This window comes from Mustelus asterias, chromosome 6 (genome assembly GCF_964213995.1).
Source record: "Mustelus asterias chromosome 6, sMusAst1.hap1.1, whole genome shotgun sequence".
Classification (NCBI taxonomy): domain Eukaryota; kingdom Metazoa; phylum Chordata; class Chondrichthyes; order Carcharhiniformes; family Triakidae; genus Mustelus; species Mustelus asterias.
In genome coordinates, this window is record NC_135806.1 from 42,270,989 (window position 1) to 42,292,918 (window position 21,930).

The 21,930-nt window shown below is 40.4% G+C and overlaps 1 protein-coding gene across 2 annotated transcripts in view; it reads right to left on the minus strand.

Annotated features, from left to right (window-relative positions):
• Positions 1-7,048: 7,048 nt before the first annotated feature.
• The window catches only part of zcchc7 (zinc finger, CCHC domain containing 7), a 298,339-nt gene continuing 283,457 nt past the window's right edge, over positions 7,049-21,930 (minus strand). For both annotated transcript variants that reach the window (XM_078214234.1, XM_078214233.1), the window contains exons 7-9: positions 9,941-10,036; positions 9,455-9,572; positions 7,049-8,141 (exon numbers count right to left, since the gene is read on the minus strand). In XM_078214234.1, coding sequence (XP_078070360.1) covers positions 7,567-8,141; positions 9,455-9,572; positions 9,941-10,036 — 789 coding nt within the window. In that variant the 3' untranslated portion in view covers positions 7,049-7,566. The remainder of the gene's footprint in view (positions 8,142-9,454; positions 9,573-9,940; positions 10,037-21,930) is intronic.

Consider the following 21,930-nt stretch of genomic DNA (forward strand, 5'->3'; position numbering starts at 1 on the left):
TTCATGCAGGAGATTTCTCTCCATTAATACAGCTCAGCAAATATAAACAACTTGTCGGAGACGGTAGTTTCTGGTTGAAGACATATTTTATTGACCCAGGCCTGGTTTCCACCATGGAGGGAGAATAATTTAAGACAGCTCAAATTACTCAATTAAATTATCAAGACATTCTGTAATTATAGTTCTTCAGAAATCATCTGCCCACCTACTCTGTCCATTTTAATAGGATGGACCAATCATGTTAATATGGATTATTTATCTTATTCAATTAGATCCTACACTCTGGCAACATGAGAATTCATTGGTCTGTATAATCTGGATACTCCCACCCACTTGTCTCTTAGCAACCTCTATTACGTAAGTAATAGAGTTCAAAGGTAACTTTCTCACTCTCTCTGTAGAGTTCAAGAGTTGCTGTTCTTACCGTCTGCTAAGCATCCCTTATCAGTAGAAAATGAATTGTCCCATTCATTTAGTGTCTGGGAACTATACTGATAAAAACTATGCTCTGTGGCCGTATTGTTCTCAAAGAATGTGGTTCATCTCACATAGCTTTCATCCATTATACCTTGGGGTAGTCTGTATTTGGCCAACATGTACAGAATTCTTTCAAAAATACATATTCAAAATCTCTAACAGTGGTTATATGTGTTTCTATGCATCTGTACCTTTGTAATTCCAGGTACCTCATACCTTTTCTATATTCATTTCTAAATTAGTCTACCTTGATTTTATTAGTCTTTTAGTACCAGACTAACCTTTTTTCCTCTAAAAACAATGTAGCTCATGCACTTGCTAGAAGCTACATATATTCAGGGACATGTCCTCTGCAAGCAAAAGGAATATATCCAGACATTGCACCTTTTTTGAATAAACAAAAGCATAGTGCTACATTCACTATGACACTATCTTGGCCAATCAGACCAGACTTGCCAACCAATCAGAACCCCTTTTCTCATGCAGTATAAATTGTTCTCTTTGAAATTTGGAATTCTTGTGTTTGTCCTGATGAGTGCAAGACAAAAAGCTTCGACAGCACGTTTCTTTTTACAACAATACTAAAGTGGTCTTGTGAAAACCAACAATTACAGATGGCCTTTTTACTTCATAACATGAAAACATGACATGCACAGACTGCCTTAAGATTGAGTTCAAGTCTTAGGATATAATCTGAATTTCCTCTCTCCCATCATCTCACTATAAATCCATACAGCAATAATGTATTCAGTAGAAACTAGTTCAGCGAAGATAAAGGTTAATCATTAATTACCAGAGTGAAGCATCCTACCAGTAACCAAGATTTTCTCCCTGAAAAGGTGTATTCATTACCTCAGTCCTGGTGACAGCTTTATTGGGAATATGGTTAATCTTTTGAGGTTTGCACTTACGTTTCTGTATGAGCAATAAATATTGTAACAAGATTAGATTTTCATATCTGTGCATTTGCAAATATTTGCTTTGGTATATTTCTCCAATTGTGTTACTTAGTGCAGAAACTAGAAATTGTATGGACTTAAGTCCACGAAAATGACAGCTGCTTCATTTCATAGTGCTAGTTTATTGAAGTAATTCTGTCTACAGTCTCCTCTGTCCAAATCCCTGCTGAATAATTGCAAAGGAGGAGACAGTTTATGCCACAGTGGATCAATTTGTTGTCACACTGGAAATCCAGATGTGGCTAATTGCATTTCCGATTAGTAAATGAAAATGAGTAAGAGGCAATTGTTGGTCATGTGACCATAATACTCATCCAGTTTTTGCATGTGAACTTTAACATTATTTTGCATTTTGTTGGCAAAATGGCAAGATGAAAAAGCAGACTATGCAAGTGTTTTCAATCGCTGAGAGTGCTTTACTACTTTGAAATCTAAATGATGGTAGATATTTGTAAGTAAATCCAAATATGCAACGAATGGTTAAGGTCGGGAATTCACTGCCTGAGAGGTGGAGTCAGGTTCAATCAAAGCATTCAAAATGGAATTAGACTTATCTGAGGAGGAAGAATTTGCAGGATTATGGGAAGAAGGCAGGAGAATGGCACCAAGTGAGTTGCTCATTGAGAGCCGGTGCAGTCATGGTGGGCCAAATGGCCTCCTTCTGCGCTGTGACAATTCTGAGATTCTGTGAAATGAATGAAGTACATTTACCCATACTGTATGTGCTTTAGGCATTCTTTTATTAAAATTAGTGCATATAGCTAAAATAGTTGTGGTAGCCTTAATTGTGATTTCACTGGACAACAGAAAATTCCTTTTTGGTGTATCTGTTCCTTATCAATGACTTATAACTGATCTTACACAGGAAAAGAAATCCACTGAATATGCAGGTCACTAGTCTCTTATAGCGCAATTAATGTTTGACAGATAGTATCAGGTTGTCTGAATATTCTAAGTTTTACAGGTGGTTTATGGTCAGGCTTTAAGAAGTTGCCAATCAAATATAATTCAGGTAGAGCTCTGTCAGGTTGCTACATATGCAAGCTGCTGACTTCAAGTGCGTCTTATTTCCACACTGCCATTGGTGAAAGTTTATCTGTCCAGAATTTTGCTCAGCAATCCCAGTACAAGATATCTCCTATTGGCCTAACCGCTGCTCTGGAAGTCTTTACAAAATGTCTGTGATCAGCGCACGCCTATAGTCTCAAGATGTGAATGGATCACTTCATGAAAACGTTTCACCTTCAAGGTTTAGAAGCATAGCTAGTTGAATCCACTTAGAGGATCCAAAGATGAGAGCAGCATTTGGCACTGAGACAAAAATGTTTTTAAGCATAGGTTGTTAAGGATTCGACTTGCACTGGAGAACTCAGGCCCCCATGCAAAAGGTAATACATCTGCTTTAGTGACTGCCAGTAGCTTGGCTCTCTGGTGAACCAACCTTGTCCAACAGGTTTGATAGTGTTCCATCTGAGTTTTCATAAAACCTGTGAATAAAAAGTTAGAGGGTCCCAGGATAAACATCTTGCATGTGGGAAAGTTTAACTGCCAAGATATAATTTGGAGCATGACTACTGATTATGTAACGGGTCCTATAAAGAGTTTAGAACTGTAGAATGGAATCCCTTCAGTACAGGAGGCGGCCATTCGGCCCATCGAGTCTGGACCAATTCTCCAAATGAGCATCTTACCCAGGCTCAGCACCACCACCCCCACCCCCCCCAAAACCCCATGCTTTTACTGCGTTAATCCATGGCAGCACGGCAGCACAGTGGTTAGCATTGCTGCCTCACAGTGCCAGGGACCCGGGTTCAACTCCGGCCTCGGGTCACTGTCTGTGTGGAGTTTGCACATTCTCCCCGTGCCTGCATGGGTTTCCCCCAGGTGCTCCGGTTTCCTCCCTCAGTCCAAAGATGTGCGGGATTGGCCATGCTGAATTGACCCTACTTTCAGGGGATTAGCAGGGTAAATATGTGGGGTTACGGGAATAGGGCCTAGGTGGGATTGTGGTCAGTGCAGACTTGATGGGCTGAATGGCCTTCTGCACTGTAGGGATTCTATGATTCTCCCACACTCAAATGTGCAGGCTAGGTTGATTGGCCATGCTAGAGTGCCCTTTAGTTTCAGGGGGATTAGCAGGGTAAATGTGTGAGGTTGGGAGGATATGGTATGTGTGGGATTGTTGTAGGTGTAGACTCAATGGGCCAAATGGCCTCCTTCTGCACTGTCGGGATTCTATGAAACTGCACATCTTTGGACATTCTCTCTCCCAAACAGGTATTGGTTGAAACGCTTACTAGCAAAGATAATAAGCTGTGCATAGCATGGGTTAGTGCTTTGGATACAATCACAACTGGTTGTCTTTGCTGCATGAGGGCTGTTCCAAGTCCTGTTTTACCAGAATCTCACTACAGGGTAGGTTTAGCTGATAGCCACAAGGATCCTATAGGAGGGTTCTGTCAAATCACACTGGGTTCTTATACAAGAGATCTGTATAAAACACCAGTGAGTTATCAACTCCATTGCAACCCTTTACAAGGGATCAATTGACTCCGACTGAATCCTTTGGAAAATCTCTGTTCCTTTTAGCAAATACATCCCGCACCCTGACCGCTGTCTGAGACTGAACCAGACTCTTTGTAATTGTGGTGTTGCATTTAATAAGTTAAGATGAACTTCCAACTACATATTGCTCAAACATCAAGACTGCTTACCTCTATTTCCATACCATGAAGATAACATGACCACGCATCTGACAGCTCATCTCCTTCTGAAACCCGCACTCTTGCCTTTTAAAATCTCTACCCTTGACTATTACAATGTTTTCCTGATTAGACTCCAATTTTCCTCCTCCTATAGAGTGCATCCAAAACTCTGCTGCCCGCTGCCCTTATCCTAACTTCCACCAAGTCCTGTTCACCAGTGCTCACTAACCTACTTTGCTTCACCAACAGCCAAAGCCTCAATTTTAAAATTCTCACCCTTGTTTTCAAATGGCCTTGCCCCTCCTTACCTCTGTAAACTCCTTCAGACCTACTATCTTAATTGAGGATGAGCAAGAGGTCAGAGATCTGTCATCAGTGCTCCATCATTGGAGGCTATGCCTTCAGTTACCTAGGCCCTAATTTCTAGAATTCCCTTCCTAAACCTCTCTGCCTCTTTCCTCTTTTAAGACACAGCTAGAAACTTATTTTGTAGTCTTAATATTTCCTTATGTGGCTTGATGTCACATTTTGCTTGACAAATTTTCTGTGAAGCACCTTGGGATGTCATATGAACATACATACGAATTAGGAACAGGAATAAACCATTCAGCATCTCAAGCTTGTCTGCCATTCATTAAGATCATGGTTGATCGGATTGTGGCCTCAACTCCACATTCCACCTACTCCTCATAACCTTTGTCTCTTTTGTTAGTCAATAATCTATCTACCGCTACCTTAAAAATATTCATGACCCTGCCTCCACCTCTCTCTAAGGAAAAGAGTTCCAAACACACAATACTCTCAGAGAAAACAATTTGCATTTCTGTCTTAAATGGGAGATACTTTATTAACTGTGTATCCTAGTTCTAGTCTCTCCCACAAGGAGAAACATCCTTTCAGCATGAACCATTTCAAGTCCCCTCAGGATCTTATTTGTCAATAAGATCATCTCTCATTCCGCTGCACTCTAATGAAACAGGCCCAGCCGGTCAAACCTTGCCTCATAAGATAAATCAGTCGAGTGATTTGAACTGTTTCTAATGCATTAATATCCTTTCTTAAATAAAAGGGACTAAAACTACACACAGTACTCCAGATGCAGTCTCACCAACTGTAGCAAAACATCCCTACTTTTATATTCCATTTCTCTTCAATAAACAGCACTCTATTTGCCTTCCTAATCATTTGCTGTACCTGCATAATAACTTTTGTGATGCATGTACCAGAACACCCAGATATCTCTGTACCTCAGAATTTTGTAATTTCTTTCTATTTAAATAATTTGCTGCTTTTCTATTCTTCCTACCAAAGTTGACACGTTCATATTTTCTTACATCTGCCAAATTCTTGCCCATTCACTTAACCTATCTATATCTATTTTCAGGCTCCTTATGTTCTTTCCATAACTTACCATCCTACTTATCTTCGTGTCATCAGAAAACGTAGCAACCATATCTTCAGTCAATTCACCAAGTCATTGATATAAATTGAAATAGTTGAGGTCCCAGCACTGAACCCTGTGGCACTCCACTCGTTACATTTTGCAAACCGGAAAGAAAACCATTTACACTTATTCTTTGTTTCTTGTTACCTAACCAATCTTCTATCCATGCTAATATGTAATCCACTCCACCATAAGCTATTATTTTGCATAATAAACTCTGATCTGGTGCCTTGTCAAGTGCCTTAAGCACAGCATTTCCACATGCTCATCTTTATCCATATTGCTTATACTTTCTTAAAGAACTCCAATAAACTCAAACATAATTTCCCTTTCACAAATCCATGTTGACTCTGCCTGATGGCATTGAGATTTTAGAAGTGCTCTGCTACAACTTCTTTAATAATAGATTCAAGCAATTTTCCTACAACAGATTTTAAGGCCATTGGCCTGCAGTTTTCTGCTTTCTGCTTCCATCCTTCCTTAAGTACAGAAATCACATTCACACTTTTCCAATATGTTGGAATCTATCCAGAATCTAGGGAATTTTGGAAAATTAGAACCAATGCATCTACTATTCCTGTAGCCACTTCTTTTAAAACCCTAGGATGAAGTCCATCAGGACCTGGGGACTTGTTAGATTTTAGTTCTAATAATTTTCTCAGTATTGTTTCCTTGATGATTGTAATTGTTTTAGGTTCCTCCCTCTCACCCTTTCACCTCCTGATTCACAGCTGAGGCTGGCAGCCTCCTGGGGACCCTGATTCTGGAGGAAGGCCTACTGCTAGCCTGTCAAGTGCCCGAGTGGCCTTCTCGGAAAGATGATGGTGGCCAAGACCCCACCCCTCCAAAAGATTCTGATAAGTAACAGTGTGAGGGAAGGAAGGGGAACCATTGTTGGAGATGATGGGCTATGATCAGATGGTTAAGAGTGGAACCAAGTGAGATAATTCCACTGAACTGGAGGGCAGAGGTGTTAAAGGTGGTTTGTTGAAGGCTGCAGAGAGGTCAAAAAGGAATAATGCACCAAGATCACAGTTCAGATTTACATACCATGCAAGTTTAAGTTTTTAATATCTTGTATTGCATGAGTTAGATAAAGCTTAAAAGGGTTATATTGTGGCAGGACAGTTCCAACATGTATTTCTGTGAATTTTGCTGATTATAGCGTTCCTAGATAGTATGATATTTCAGTAATCAGGATTGGGAACATAAATAAATGCCTACAGAAGTTTTGAGAGAATAAAGAGGTGTGGGATGTGGCAGAAGTCATGGTTCATGCCACCCAAGAGTTCCAAAAATTAGAAAGTAAATTAAAAAGCAGAATCTTTAAGATCTTAAGCAGAATCTTAGAATTCAACAGATCAAGATAACAAAATAGAACATATACATCCATGCTGTTAGATTATTGCCAGTGTGGTATCTATCCCTATATATTGCTTGAACAAATTTGTTATGCAAAGATAAATGTTGAAATATTTAATAACTTGTAAAGAAGTCACATAAGCAATAAAACAAGCCAAAGCAGACATTTTGCTGATGATAGGTAACCAAAGGAATAAACTACTCTAACCATACAGAATGTAACAAGCATGAATATTTATCTAAACTGCATCAAACTCAACAATTCAGCTGTATGCAAAAATGGTAAGTTGCTCCTTTCCTTTCACTGTTCATCAGGTCTTGGCTTAGAGGTTTACAGATGCTCTGCACACAGAGTTCAGTGCCTCTCCCTCCCCAGTGAAAACACAACCCAGGGTGATTCACTCTCAAATTTACCCACTCTCCTATTGGGTGAAGCCTAGCTTTTGTTTAGCATCACTTAATGGCCTGGTGACATCTGGTGCTCTTTGCGTGTGAGCAAACTCACAAACTCCATATCACAGTGAATTAGTACAATGATTTTTACATTAAAAACAAGGGTTGGATTGTTGCTGTGTAGCTGCTCCCTCCCAGAAACAAACACAACTATTCACTATTTCTATTAGTTTACAGATTCCTGAGATTTAATTTTAGAATGTTTCTTGCGCTTTTTTTTCCGTTTCATTATTGAAACATTCCCTGGGGCTGACAGCTCTCCTTCCCTGACATGTACTTTTGTTTTCTTAGCCCTTCTCCTTTTTGTCAAGTCTATAATCTTTCTTTCTGCATGTTTTTTCTTTTTCCTGATCTTGTTCCTCTTTCTTCTTATTGGATCTAGATATTCCTCATTCTGTGTGATATTACTGTGCATAAACAACAGAGGGCCCTGTTGGGTTTTGTATTGTGAGGCACTAATTGCTGCTGACTGGGCTGCAAATCCTCTTGGAAAATCCTCTTCAACACCTTCACTAGAGGTTTTGGGACAGTGGAAGGTCCGATGGTAACGCCTCCCTTTGCGTTTTGCCATCCCATCGCTTCTTTTGAACTCTCTTCCCTCTTGTTCTATCCTTTTTTTCTTCAGCAATTCTCTCTTCCTTTTTTTCTTTGCTTTTTTGGGAAGCGAATCTTCATTTGCAGTCTCCCTGCACGTTCTCTTAGTTAGAAAGCTGGTTTCCAGAATCCCAGCATCTTGGAGCTCTGCAGGAAGAAGGCAAAATTAATGTTCAAGAAACTTGGCTTCCATTATTTTTTTACATGTGCTGTGATCATATCAAAAGTACACTTGGAAGATGAAGGTTACAGGCATAGAATGCAACTACCACATTTTCTAATTAGTTCAAGAATATATACGCCAATAAATGCAGCTTATGTATATACTGCTATTATTTTTAAAAATAGTTATTGGGATGCCACAGTGTTGGGCTGGAGCCAGACCAGGTAAATGCAGGGAACAAGTTCCCTACCCTATAGTTCATTATGGAAACAGTTAGGTTTTTACAACAATCAGGCAGATTCATAGTAATTTTTGTGATGTTAGTCCACAGATGACCCTATTTATTAAACTCAGTTTCACAATTTGCTATCATGGGATTTCAATTCGTGACCTCTGGGTTGCAAGTCTAGTTCAATATCAGTCGGTTAATATGTTATCAATACGAACTAGCACTGCTAAGTTGCACCAACTTGGTTTGTATTCTCGAGTATAAAAGGTTGTCTAATTGAAGTGTTTAAAATGATAAAAGGATTCAATAGGGTAGATACAGATAAATTAATCCCTCTGAAGGGGGAAATGTAGAATAGGCAGATATACTCTTAAAATTAAAACTGGGCTATTGAGGAGCGAAATAAGGAAGCATTTTTTTCACACAAGGGAGGATTGTAACCTGGAAATTTCTTCCTGCAAAGGACTATGGATACTGCGTCAATTAAAATTTTCAATATTGAGATCCATAGATTTTTATTGGATAAGACACAGATTTCAGATAAGTAATGGTCGAAAGCAGCAATTGAGACATGAGGAAAAACATTTTCACGCTGCAGGTGTTTGGAATTTAGGACATACTGTCTTGAGTGTGCAGTGAGGCTGGTTCAATTGAGGCATTTAAGAGGGAATCGGATTATTATCTGAGAAGGCAGAATCTGCAGGGTTTAGGAGCACAGACCTAGAGTGGCAGTAAGTAAACTGCTCTGTTGGAGAATCAGTGCAGTTAAGATGGGCCGAATAGCCGCCTCTGTGCTGCTACCATTCTGTGAAGGGTATCAGCAGTCACCCTGGTTCATGCATTTCCTCTTCCTTCGCCCCTTTTCATATCACTCTGCAGTTTGTTGATTTGCAGTCCTGTGACAGTAGTCTGCTATTGTGTTGCTCAGATTAATACAGCAGCACTGTTGAGATTGGAGACTGAACCTGTGTGCCTCAATTTCACAGCGCTCTATATCGAAACACACGTTACAAATAAAGAATTCTTACTGAGCGGTTCCTTATATTTCCAACATTAAACAGGTCTAACCTTTAACCCTCTTCTGTATCCTCCACTCCCTCGTTTTTATGTCACGCTTCGTATCATAGTAATACACAAATGGTGATGTCGGGAAGGTATGACTTTGCATCCATTTGTTTGAACATTCCTGAAAATCATCAAAACTTTGTTCTTTAATATAAAGATAAACATACCCAATCTGGGAGATATGAAAATATCTGACTGTTTCCCCTTTACTCTCCCCATCCACCATATGCCAGTGTATTGGAAGTCATCAGTAATCAGCACCTTAATTTCAGAGCTGCAAATGCAGCAACATTTAAGTAAACATTTTGATACTGAATTACCGAGAACAGTAACATTTCAGACTGTACTTTGAGTTCACTGGATTTTTGGCTAGTATCCGAAATACAATATTATAGTCACTGGGTTTGTTTTTAATTAAATTCTACAACTGTGCATTACACTTGAAACATTTGAACTGGAATTTTAGATAATTCAATGTTTGAAGCTTACGTAGCCATAGTGTCCTTTTTTTGAGCAGTTGTAGCAATATACAGATTCCTTGGCAACAGGCTGGGAACATCCATTTACAATTGGTCCTTGGTTGGTCTGCAACATGGAAAGTGACAAGTGACAATCTGAAGAATCATTTGGAAATATTACAATCTAAATATCTACAAATAAAGGTATTTAAACAAATAAAATACCGTCACTGTAAAATAATTGTATTCTTGGGCTCATATGCATGAGAAATATTTTTCCATTTTGGCCAACCAGTATCATCAGGCTACGTACATCATGATCAGATGCAGCACATGACAATATGCTCTAACCCCAATCTTGAAAAATGTTTCCAAAACTAGACAGCTTTATTAAATGGCTGATAGCTTGCTGTCAACACAGTATACAATCCTCTGTTGTGTTTTGTAAATAGTTGAAGCAGAGGAAGATGCAAGGCTATGAGGAGACTGTGAGCAATTTTGAATGAGCCAGTACACATGTTGGGGTGAATGGCTCATCTCTTGAGTTGTAAGCTTTAAAAATTCTAATGCTTATTTTTAAAGGGGCCTTAAATCAGGGACAAGTGCCAGGATTGAAACAAACATATTTAATTTTCTCCCCTCCCCAACCAAATTTGTTGTTAAAATGTCAGGTCCATTTCAGTAATAAGAAAATAACGAGTTTGGGCAGATACTGGTTGGTTATCTGCAAACAGTATTGTTAACAGTAAATGCAGTACGGGTATTACTGCTAATTTACGTCATTGGTATTTCTGCTGCTTTTAATAACCAAACCACTTATGTTTCATCACAGACCCTCTTTTAATTTGTGCTTTAGACCCCCAGGACATTCAGCTAAGAGCATCAAGGGAGCACCGAGAGGCTGGGGCTATGATAGACAGCTTGATCACTGCTACTTGTATTTGTCCAGAAGCAATTATTCAGGTACATTGCCTCTTTTTGATAAGAAAGTAGTGAACATCCCTTACTTAATTTCTTTAAGTGGGATTGTGACAGATTTGCTGATTGTTTTATGCTTTAGCAATGAAATTGAGGGTACTGAATCTTCAAATTTAGTACCCTCAATTCCACATAATCAGTGGTAAAACATTTAAAGCACCTCACCACACAAGCCTGTAACTTGACTGTGTTATTGGACAAATATCTTCAGCTGCTTCACCAATGGCCTTCCTTTCATTATAAATCAGAAGTGGGATATTTGTGCAAAGTGCAGCACCATTTGCCACTCCCTGTCCACAGACAGCAAGACCTGGATAATATTTAATCTTGGGTTGATAGGTGTAAGTAACATTTGTGCCACACAAGTGCCAGGTGATGACCATCTTCAACAAGAGAGAATCTAACCATCTCTCCTTGACATTCAATGACATTACCATAGTTGAGTCCCCTACTATCAACATTCTGGCGGTTATCATTGACCAGAAACTGAACTAGTTCAGCCATATAAATACTGTGGCTACAAGAGCAGGTCAAAGATTGGGAGTTTTGCGGTAAATAACTTACCTGACTCCCCAGTGTCTCTCCACCATCTACAAGGCAAATATTGGGGTCCCTGAGCTGCGTCTCCTCATTCCATTTGAGAAGTGGGCAATGGAGCTATCAGGGGAATCTGAGTAGAGAGTCGTGACCGACAGCCAGGTCGGGGTGTACCACAGAGGTGAGGAGCCACAAAACATTCAATCATATGACCTATCTTGTAAGTTGCAATGTGCCCAGAGACTTGTCCCTCCTTTGCACTTAATCATGTGCCTTGCTTTGCAGGAAATGACCTCGATGAGACCAGGCCATCAGGAGTCGTTTCCCCCCACAGCTCCCACTGAGACCCCATCAACATTTCAAGCTCCAAGGACCCTCCCTGCCGCCGAGGAAAGCAGCCAACAGTTGACACAGGCATCACACGCACCATCCACCAGTGCAGATACAGTCACTACGGTGGGACATGTTGGTGGTGAGGCTTTAGGGGCACTTTCTGGTGAGCACAACACAGCTGTTGATGCACATCAGGTGGAGGCGGGAACATCTGAGGGATCAGGTAGGCAGAGGTCTCCCGGAACCAAGGAGACAGCTGGCCCCCAGCCAGGAGCCGAGCCGCTGATTTCAGTTCTCCCGAAGCTGCTGGAGATGCAGCAGAGCCAGGGAATGCCAGAGAGGTTGTCAGCAACATTGCAGCAACTGCAAGGCTGTTTGGAGGAGTCCCACAGCCTTCAGGAGATGGTGCCAGCATTGCATGGCACCCACGCTAACACTGCAAGGGTGGCGACCATGTGGAAAACCTTGGGCAGGAAGTAGTTGCCATAGGTGGCAGGGCCAAGGCATGGCCAAATCGATGAGCCCCATGGCTGAGGTCCCCAGGAGCATGGTCAAGACAGAGGGTCTTGGCTGTGGGCCTCAAGAGCTTGGCCCAGTCTCAGAGGGCACTCACTGAGGGGATCCAGAGCTTGGTCCAGACTCAGAGGGCTATCACCGAGGGCTCTCACATCATGGTGCAGATGCAGTTTGGCCTCCAGGACAGACAGGTGACTCAAAGGCCTCTGGGGGTCATTCCCACTGCCCCACCATCCCATGGAGTGTCCTAATGGTCAAGGAGCACCCCGTGGGAGGAGGAGGGGCTGGAGCCATGTCGGGCCCTTCCACCCAGGAGACAGCAGCTGTCCCTAGCCCTTCCAATTCCTCCCTTCCTCACACTGGTGCATCTCATGGGTAGCGAGCTGAACAGCGTGACACAGACACGTCTGTGACACCAGAAAGTTGGCCGGGGCCCTCCAGGTCCCAGAACACAGCTGACCGCCTCCACCTCTGATGTGCATCCTATGGAGAGCACCTTGACATAGCGGTCGGCCATGTAAGCTTAAGTTGTTGTAGGGTCACCAAGAGGGCAGGGGTGAAGGCAAGCACTAGTTAGGGTTTTTGGTAATTGTCAATTAGAAACTCACTACTAAATGTTATTGAACCCACAGCTGTGATTAATCTGTCTGTGATCCGCCTCCCACAGGGATGACCACATCCTGACTGCACGCACAGAGGTTCAGAGGGTCGTTCTATGTGAAAGAGACCCTTCAGTCCACCGAGTCTGCGACCCCCAGTTCCCAGCACCTGTGCCAGGCCCCTGACTGCAATGGTACTCCAAGCGCTCATCCCAAGCAATCTCAGCAGTGGGGGCCGTGTAGGCCCACAGTTAGAGGGCCTGGCATGGGAACCCCAGCACCCACTGGACCCTAGGACCATTCTGATTTTTAGCATGTCACGCTATTTTCCCAGCTCGCCATGCTGATCACTGGGTATGGTGAGATGGTAAGATCGTGCTCATAATCTGAGGCATACAGGCTCTTTAAAATATTTAAACGAACATTCTACATCTTGGCAGGGAACTAGTTATCCAACCCATCCGACCTCTGTTAAAACCAGAAACGGGCACGTTTGTAGTGAGTTGGGTTCGGGTTTGAGATCTATTCTAAATTTTGCATCCCACCTGACTTAAACCCATGTACATTTAGGGGTTTAAATTCCTTTTGATGGCTTTAGTTTTCCCAATATTTAACTGGAGCAAATTTCTTCTCATCCAGTACTGGATGTCAGACATGCCAAATCTGATGCAGTGGATGAAGGGTTGAGAGATGTGGTGGTGAGGTACAACTGGATTTCATTAGCGTACGTGTGGAGTCTGATGTTGTGTTTTCAAATGATGTTGCCGGGGCATGTTGTTGGGAAATAGAATGCGCCAAGGATAGATTAGGGTACTGCAGAAGTAACAGTGTAGGAACAGGAAGAGAAGTGTCACAGATAATGACTAGATAACTAAAAAATGGAAGGTGAGGGCAGTGCCACTTAGTTGGACAACACAGGAGAGACATTGGAGGCAGATGGTATGGTTAACCTTATCAAAGGCTGCAGATAAGTTGTGAAGGAGAAGATGTGACATGTGGCTTTGATAAGTGCTTTTTCAGTGCTGTGGCATATAGAAACCTGATTAAATAGGTTCAAAGATGGAGTTGTGGGAAAGCTGGGCATAGATCTGGGAGGAAACCACACCTTCAAAGGGAGATGTGGCGATCGTTTACAATGACAGAGGGCTCCAAAGGTGATGATGGCAGCTTTTAAAGGGAATTGGATAGTACCAGAGGACATTACCAATTACCAATATCAACTAGCACTGGGCCAGGAAGGCAAGTTGGGTTGTCAACAATTTTAAAGGGATTAGGGACAAGAGAACTGGAGGTGGGTTTCATGGACAAGTTAAAGTTCATTTATTTATTAGTTTCACAAATAGTCTTACATTCACACTGCAATGAAGTTACTGTGAAAATCCCCTAGTTGCCACACTCCGGCGCCTGTTCGGGTACACTGAGAGAATTTAGCATGGCCAATGCACCTAACCAGCACATCTTTCGGATTGTGGGAGGAAACCCACGCAAACACTCCTATTGAGTGGTGGCCAGAACTGCACAGAGTGTTCTAGCTGTAGTCTAACAGTGTTTTATACAGCTCCATCATAACGGTCCTGCTCTTATATTCAATGTCTTGGTGAATAAAGACAAGTATCCCATTTGCTTCTGAACCACCTTATCTCCCTGTCCGACTGTCTTCAGGGATGTGTGGACATTTCTCCCAAGCTCCCTCAATACTTGTCAGTGTGCTGCAGTTCCTGGCGTATTCTCTTAGGTGGGCTTGAAGAGGATACGAAGGAAAATAGGAGAGAATCCTCCAGAATAATCCTAGCTACTTGTCTTTACCTGCAATGCTCCTCCCAGAACAGGTAAGTTCAAGCATGTCACTTCCTGAACTTTATGTCACAGTTATGTTGTTTGTTTGTAAAGCAGCCCAATTTTGCCAAATCTTACTGTGCTCTTCGCACTCACCAAACAATAATCAGCTTATTGTCATGACACCTTTTATATATAAAGCCACTCATCTTTCCATTAATGGATTTATATAGGTGGCATTTCTATGTAATTACATTAGCTCCCCTCCAAACAATCCAAAAGTTCAAAATAACTAACAAATACATCCAAAATGTTCCAATTGAGATGTCTCACTTCCTCTAATTTTGAATTGAACCAGTTCATTCAGTGACATCATCCTGATTTCCTGCAGCCCGACCCTGTTTTCACAGTGATGCATGGAGAGAGGACAGACTTAATATGTTTATCATCTGTCATCATAGATGGCCACAGAGTTAGCAGTATTCTCTGAACTAAGCACAAATTATCATACCCAAAGAGCAGTATCATATCTGTGAGGACGGGGAAGTATAGGCAGTATTTTAACATTTAATAAAGATCAAATTAAGTGGAAAGATCTTGGATGACTTTATAAATTCATAATCTCTTGTAATATCCTCTGCACTTGAGATACATCTCTACACTGGGGAAGCAAAAGCAATTTCCTGCCAATAAAGTACCAAGCTATTATTTACTTTCTACTTGAAACAGCACACACGGTTTCCTACTCAAATGTTAAAAGTTATCTTCTGCATTAAAGGGTCAAGTACTGTCAGTCTATGCTCAAAATACTGCTCCCTAATGAAACTTTATAAAATTTTTCAGTCAACTAGTGATATTAATAACACTAACAATTATTTGACTATTCCTTAGGAACACAGGGGAGACAGCAATTGCTCTTCAGCTCTTAAGAGTGCAAGGTACAATTTTGAAAAAGAGTTATAAGGGAGCACTGAAATTAAACAAAAACTTCTTCCCCTGAATCAAAACATTTGACAATTGGAAAAACAAGCTGTGACAACAAAATACAGTTTGGAAGTACATCTTTCAAGTGGCTGTGGAAGTTCCAAATGCAGTAGAGATGTGACAAGATGGAAAGTACAGCAGCACATAGTTATCAGGCACTCAAATGAGAAGAAGTAGACGATGATTAATATTAGTTGTATTTTCACCTGCTGAACTAAATATCTTATGAAATCTAAAACCAAGATTAAAATTTGAAATAAGAACGAGAATAAAAAACTTAGGTCAGAGTACACAATGTTTTGAAAGAATGTTACACATCAAAATGGATGAATAATGTTATGTGGTGTCACCTGAGCTCCAGTTTATTGTTACTTACTGAATATTTTGAAAGTGACCAGCACAAAAGTACAGAAATCAAAAAGTAAACTGGTCACCAAAGCCTTTCTTAAAAACAGTAACTGAGGGTAGAATGGGAAAGCCAAGATCTGTGAAATACAAATAAGTTGAGATCAGCACAACAGCGAACAATAGGATGATGAATTTGGGTGTACTGAAATAGAAAGCTCTCTGAAGGCTACAGAGAATATGTAAACAGGAGCACAAAATTTGCCATTTGATGGATAAATACTGTAGAGAAAAAAACGTTCTCACTCTGGAGTAAAATTCAATGATCGATTTCTAAAATTCCGGGATAATCGGATTTGGAAAATAATTGCTGATGAAAAGACCAGCATCTGATAGAGTCTGGTGCTTTGTTTAGTAGTTCATAATAGTTTCACTGAATATTGTTAAGGCTAAGTTAGATAGATTCTTGGTTGACAAGGAGTCAAAGGGTACAGGGGATAGATAGGAAAGTGGAGTTGAGACCACTATCAGATCAGCGACGATCTTATCAAATGGTTCGATGGGCCAAATGGCTTATTCCTGTTCCCAATCTGTATGGTCATATACATTTAAGAGACGGATAAAAAAGTATATGTCTTGAGGAAGATGTGCACCATGAATTGGATGAGGATAAAAGGTCTTCGAAGGTAATGAATGTGCTTGCTGTCTGCCTGATCGCATTGGTCATTTTGTTTGCGAATACTGTTCTGTGTCAGCACTCTCCGTTCTTCATTTGAAATTCTGCGAAACTGGCACAGCTAATGGTTTTCTGCCTTTAAGAACAAATCTGTAGTTAGAAAGTACCTTTAACGCCTTCACATCTCAACATATTTCACAGTTTTTACATGTATTTATTGCTGTTATGCAGACAAATGTGACAGCCAAAGTTCTTAAAGGATATGATGACAGTAGCTATCAATTGCAGCAACCTGGCCATCAGCTGAGCATGACTTGGAGATAAATATTGCAGGCTATAGGAACTTTAAAAAGATCAGGAAAATTGGGAGAATGTAGAAGGAGCAATATTGGAACAATTATTACAGTATAAAGTATTTTAGTAAGGTTGATCAGGCAGTGGAAACAATATGGGTGGAACTAAGGAAGCAAGACAATGCTGGGAGTTATCTACAGACCTCCTAACAGTGATGTAGTGAGGGATATATAAATACAAAGATCAGGGAAGCATGTGGCAGAAACAATGTGGTTACAATGGGAGACTTTAATTGTCTCTCAAACTGGAAGAAGCAGAACAGCTCAAGTAGTAAAGGCAATGCATTTCTGGAATGTAATAGGGGCAAGCTTTTGGAACAATATGTATTTGAATCAACACGGGAACACACCATATTAATTTAGTGATGAGTAATAACCCAGAATTAGATAATAATGTTACAGTAAGGGAATATTTTGTGAGTAGTTACCGTAATATAGAATCATAGAATCCTACAGTGCAGGAGGTGGTCATTTGGCCCAATGAGTCTGCACTGACTCTCTGATAGGGCAGACCCTATCCCCATAATCCTATGCATTTACCTCGCTAATTCCACTAAGGGCAATTTAGCATGGCCAATCAACCTAACCTGCACATAGTCTTTGGACCCAGAGCACCTGGAGGAACCCACACACAGACACTGACTTGTTAGTTATGGTTTGGGAGATAGGATGCAGAGAGTACTGATAAAGGAAATGTACTCCAATTGGCAGATTACATGATTTTCCCAGGGATTTGTCGGTGGATGAAGAAAGAGTTCTACATCCACATTTGCATATTATTCTCAGCTTGGAGGCACAGTAAGATGTGTAGATGGTTCAGTTGTACAGAATCAGTAACTTTGATCATAAGAATGGAAAAGCAGATGTTATGAAGGTGTATTATATAAAATATTAATTTGTGTCGTCGGCTGGACATCATCTGTATTGAACTTTTTTGAAAAGCACACTTCTTTACTAAGCAAAGCTTACATAAACATCGAGTCTGTGGACCTCAGAGAGATCACGTGATCCAGTTCTTGAGTGTAGAACATATATGGATTTTGACATAGGAAGAGAAAGATTGATACAGGGCAACAGCCTTACCCCATCACTTTCTTCTGAAACCTCTCTCATCAAAGCTGAACTGTTTGTAAGACCATAAGACATAGGAGCAGAAGTAGGCCATTCAGCCCATCGAGTCTGCTGTACTGAATGAGATCATGACTGATCTGATATAAATGTCAACTTTCCTGCCTTATCCCCATAACCCTTGATTCCTTTCGTGATTAAAAATATGTCTGTCTCAGCTTTGAACATACTTAACGACCAAGTCTCTACAACACTCTGCAGTAAAATATTCCACAGATTCACTACCCTCAGAGAAGGAATTTCTCCTTATCTCTGTCGAAAATGGAGTTTTGAAAAACCCACCAGAAGACCTCAATACTGCAAACTGAAAGTTATTAAAGGAGAATTCTTAAACAACAGTGTCTCCGGTGAGAAATCTCAAGAACCAGCAGTTACTGTGGATGAGGACCCTTCAGCTGTAAAGAAGCATCTGGACACTCATTAAATATCTTTTTCTGACTTTACTTGTTATTTGGCCAAGTTTTTAATATCTGATACTTTGTGGAGTATTATTCCTTTTTTGCATATTGAGAGGAGTGGGGTTGGTGGCATTGTGTGCGTGTTGTTTCTGTATTAGTGGATAGTTGAGCATATTTGTACATTTTAACTCATTTGTTAACCATTTCTACATCTTTATCCGAGAGAGTTTTAGCAATAAAACACAACTCATTAGCTTAAGGAGTTTGGCAGGCTTACTTCTTGCAATGAGCTATATACGGTTAAATACATAAATATGTAGTAAATTGGCAATATCACCTTTTTAAATTCAAATTTTCTATTACCAACTCAAGATTCGGACAAAGAGAGGAGTCGATTCACCCGTTAACTTGGTCGTAACACATTTATTTTAAAGGATGTGAAACCTGTAAGTGTTCATGTTCCAAGAGCCTTGGATGTACTTTTACAAGGAACATGAAAAGTTAGCATGCAGGTACAGCAATTAGGAAGGTCAATGGCATGCTGACCTTAATTACAAGGTGTTTGGAGTAAATGAATAAAAAAGTCCTGCTACAATTGTACAGGGCTTTGGTGAGACCATACCTGGTATACTATGTGCAATTTTGGTCTCCACATTTGAGGAAGGATATGCTTGAATTGGAGGCAGTACAGCAAAGTATGTGGGGGTTGTCCTATGATAAGGGGCCGAGTCTATATTTCTGGAGTTTAGAAGAATGAGAGGTGAAGTCACTGAAACAGTCAAGATTACGAAGGGGCTTGACACAGTAGATACGGAAGTGTCATTTCCAGTGGTTAGGAAATCTAGAACAAGGGGATGTAGTTTCAGGATAAGGGACCAGTCATTTAGGAGTGAGATGAGAAAAAGATTCTTCACTATAAAGGTTGTGAATCTTTGGAATTCTCTACCTCAGAGGATCCTGGATGTGCCATCGTTGAGTATATTTAAGGCTGACCTAGATAGATTTTGCTCTCTCAGGGAATCAAGGGATATAAGGATTAGACAGGAAAGTGGAGTTGAAGCCCAAGATTAGCCATGATCATATGGAATCCTGCTCCTATTTCTTATGTTCTAATGGAGTATTGTGTTCAGTTTTGGTTATCACACCTCAGGAAAAACCTCAATCGGGGGGTACAAGCACATGCTCCCTGGAATGATATTGTGGCTAAAAATGTTAAATTATGAGGACGAGTTAATAAATTGCAAAAGATAGCCTTAACCATAACATACCCTTTAAAATCTGTTAAATCTATTGTTTTTGGCATCTGATGCAGAATTCATCAAATTCTCCGAGTTATAACTTTGGTTATGGCATCATCATAAGGATCCCCTTCTGGCTCAGATGTGGTACTTTAGGTTTCATAATCATCCCTCCATAACAAATCGTCTTTATCTCCATCCGTTGAATTGGACAGTCGCATTTTTGAACAATCGGATGACACTTAATGCATTAACAGCATTCCACGATTCATGATGAAACCATATGAAACATCGAGTAAAGCAAGCAAGCATATTCCACTCTTTGTGAAGGCTTTTGCCTCTGTCAACTTATTCCATTTGATGCAAACATGATCCTTTATTGAATTGTTGAGGCACAAATTCAAAGATTGAACTCCAGATGTTAAACCCATGGTATAACTGCAGTTTGGGTGTTTTTCCTTTCAGGTCCCTCTTGATCTCACCGGTTATATGGGATCTGAACATGTCCTATACAAGCAAGCTGTATTCTTTGTGTAGCCCTCGCAGGATGTAAAGGTATTAACCCAGAGGTTCTGGAACACTGCACAGAGACTGTGGACACCGGAAGGCTTAAAATAAGAATTCTACAGAGGCTCAGGGAGTTGAAGAAACTTCTGAAGGAATCCAACAGGTGGAGACAAAGCCACCAGAATTAATACTGGTAGAGAAAAAGCCAAGAACAAGGAAAAATGCTGAAATTAAAATAGCAGTTTTTGACAGAAATGCATCAGGATTGTGCTCAGCGGATACCTTTTTAAGAATTTAGATAGGGGCGAGCAAAGTTCCCAAGCCAGTAAGCAGAATGTGGGTACATGCCTCATAGTTGAAGTGCTCCAGGTGAGTGCAGTGGAGTCTGAACAAACACTTGGAGGTAGTAGATTTTCAGAGGACATGGGACAGTTTGGAGAAAAACCCACCCTAGAAATACAGGAAAGGAGGAAGGTAGTACGAGGAAAATTGAAAGACTGCTGTGAAAACTACAGAAGGTCTGAAAATCGAGTCAATGCAGATCTGCCCCTGAAGATTCAAACAACTAGGTTTTGCAGGGACCATATCTCAAACCATGTGAACCAACAGAAAACTCACCAAGAATGAACTGCAAGATGAAAGAGAGACCTTAGATTCACTGTTTGTGCTGAAAGAGAGTCTATCACCAAAATGTCACTATCAAAATAAGAATGGCCAATAGGCTAGAAACTGAAATGATCAAGCCCTTGGATTATGGAGATAGCAGTCGAAGGGTTAAAGTCTGCAATAGCAGAGACAACTACAGGCTACTGTCACCAAAATGTGCATAATAAGCACAGGACACAAGCTCACAGTCAGTGTAGATCTATGTGCTTCACCAAGCAGTACTTTCACCAGAATCATGTCTATTTTTGTGTAAAAATATTTGAACTACCAACATGTGATTGGAAAATATAATGCCTTTAAACTACACTTAAAAGTAGAAAAGGCATGGCAAGCACTAAGTATCTTTTCTTTATTTTTAAGCCTTCTTAACTAAAACACACTCCAGCTAAATCCAGAAAAATATTTTTTAATTTTGCTTCATGTTAAGGGATGATGTGTAGCCCAAATTGTAAACAATGACCATGACTTTGCGGAATTTATTGTGTTATGCTCTCTGTGATGTAAAAGAGAGAAAAAACAAAGAAATGCCGCTAAACAATTTTAGGAATGTGGACACCACTTTCAAAGGGAGCATAAAATATGGAGAATTCACCTCACAAAATGGAATCCATGGAGTCAAGTGACTTCTTTTATGGTTTTGATAAGACAAGGATTAACTCATGTCTGATCATGTCTCTGGAAAGTTAGTAAAATGTAAATGTACTTCTGGAGGACCTTCCATTGAAGAGATATCAGAATGCAAGATTACTTATGGAATTTACAGTTACTACATTCTGGATATTTACAGAAACTCAAATACAATGGATGCCCATTGGTGCCTGCAAATTTGAAATTTAACGAAGAAAAGTGTGAAGGAACAACTTTGTGAATTGTGTTATTTACACCTCATTGTGTGACAATTATATCTGCTATAAACACATTGTGTGAACAATGGGAAACGTCAATACTGCTCGAGATAGAATAAATAAGATATTTTCTAAGAGCAGC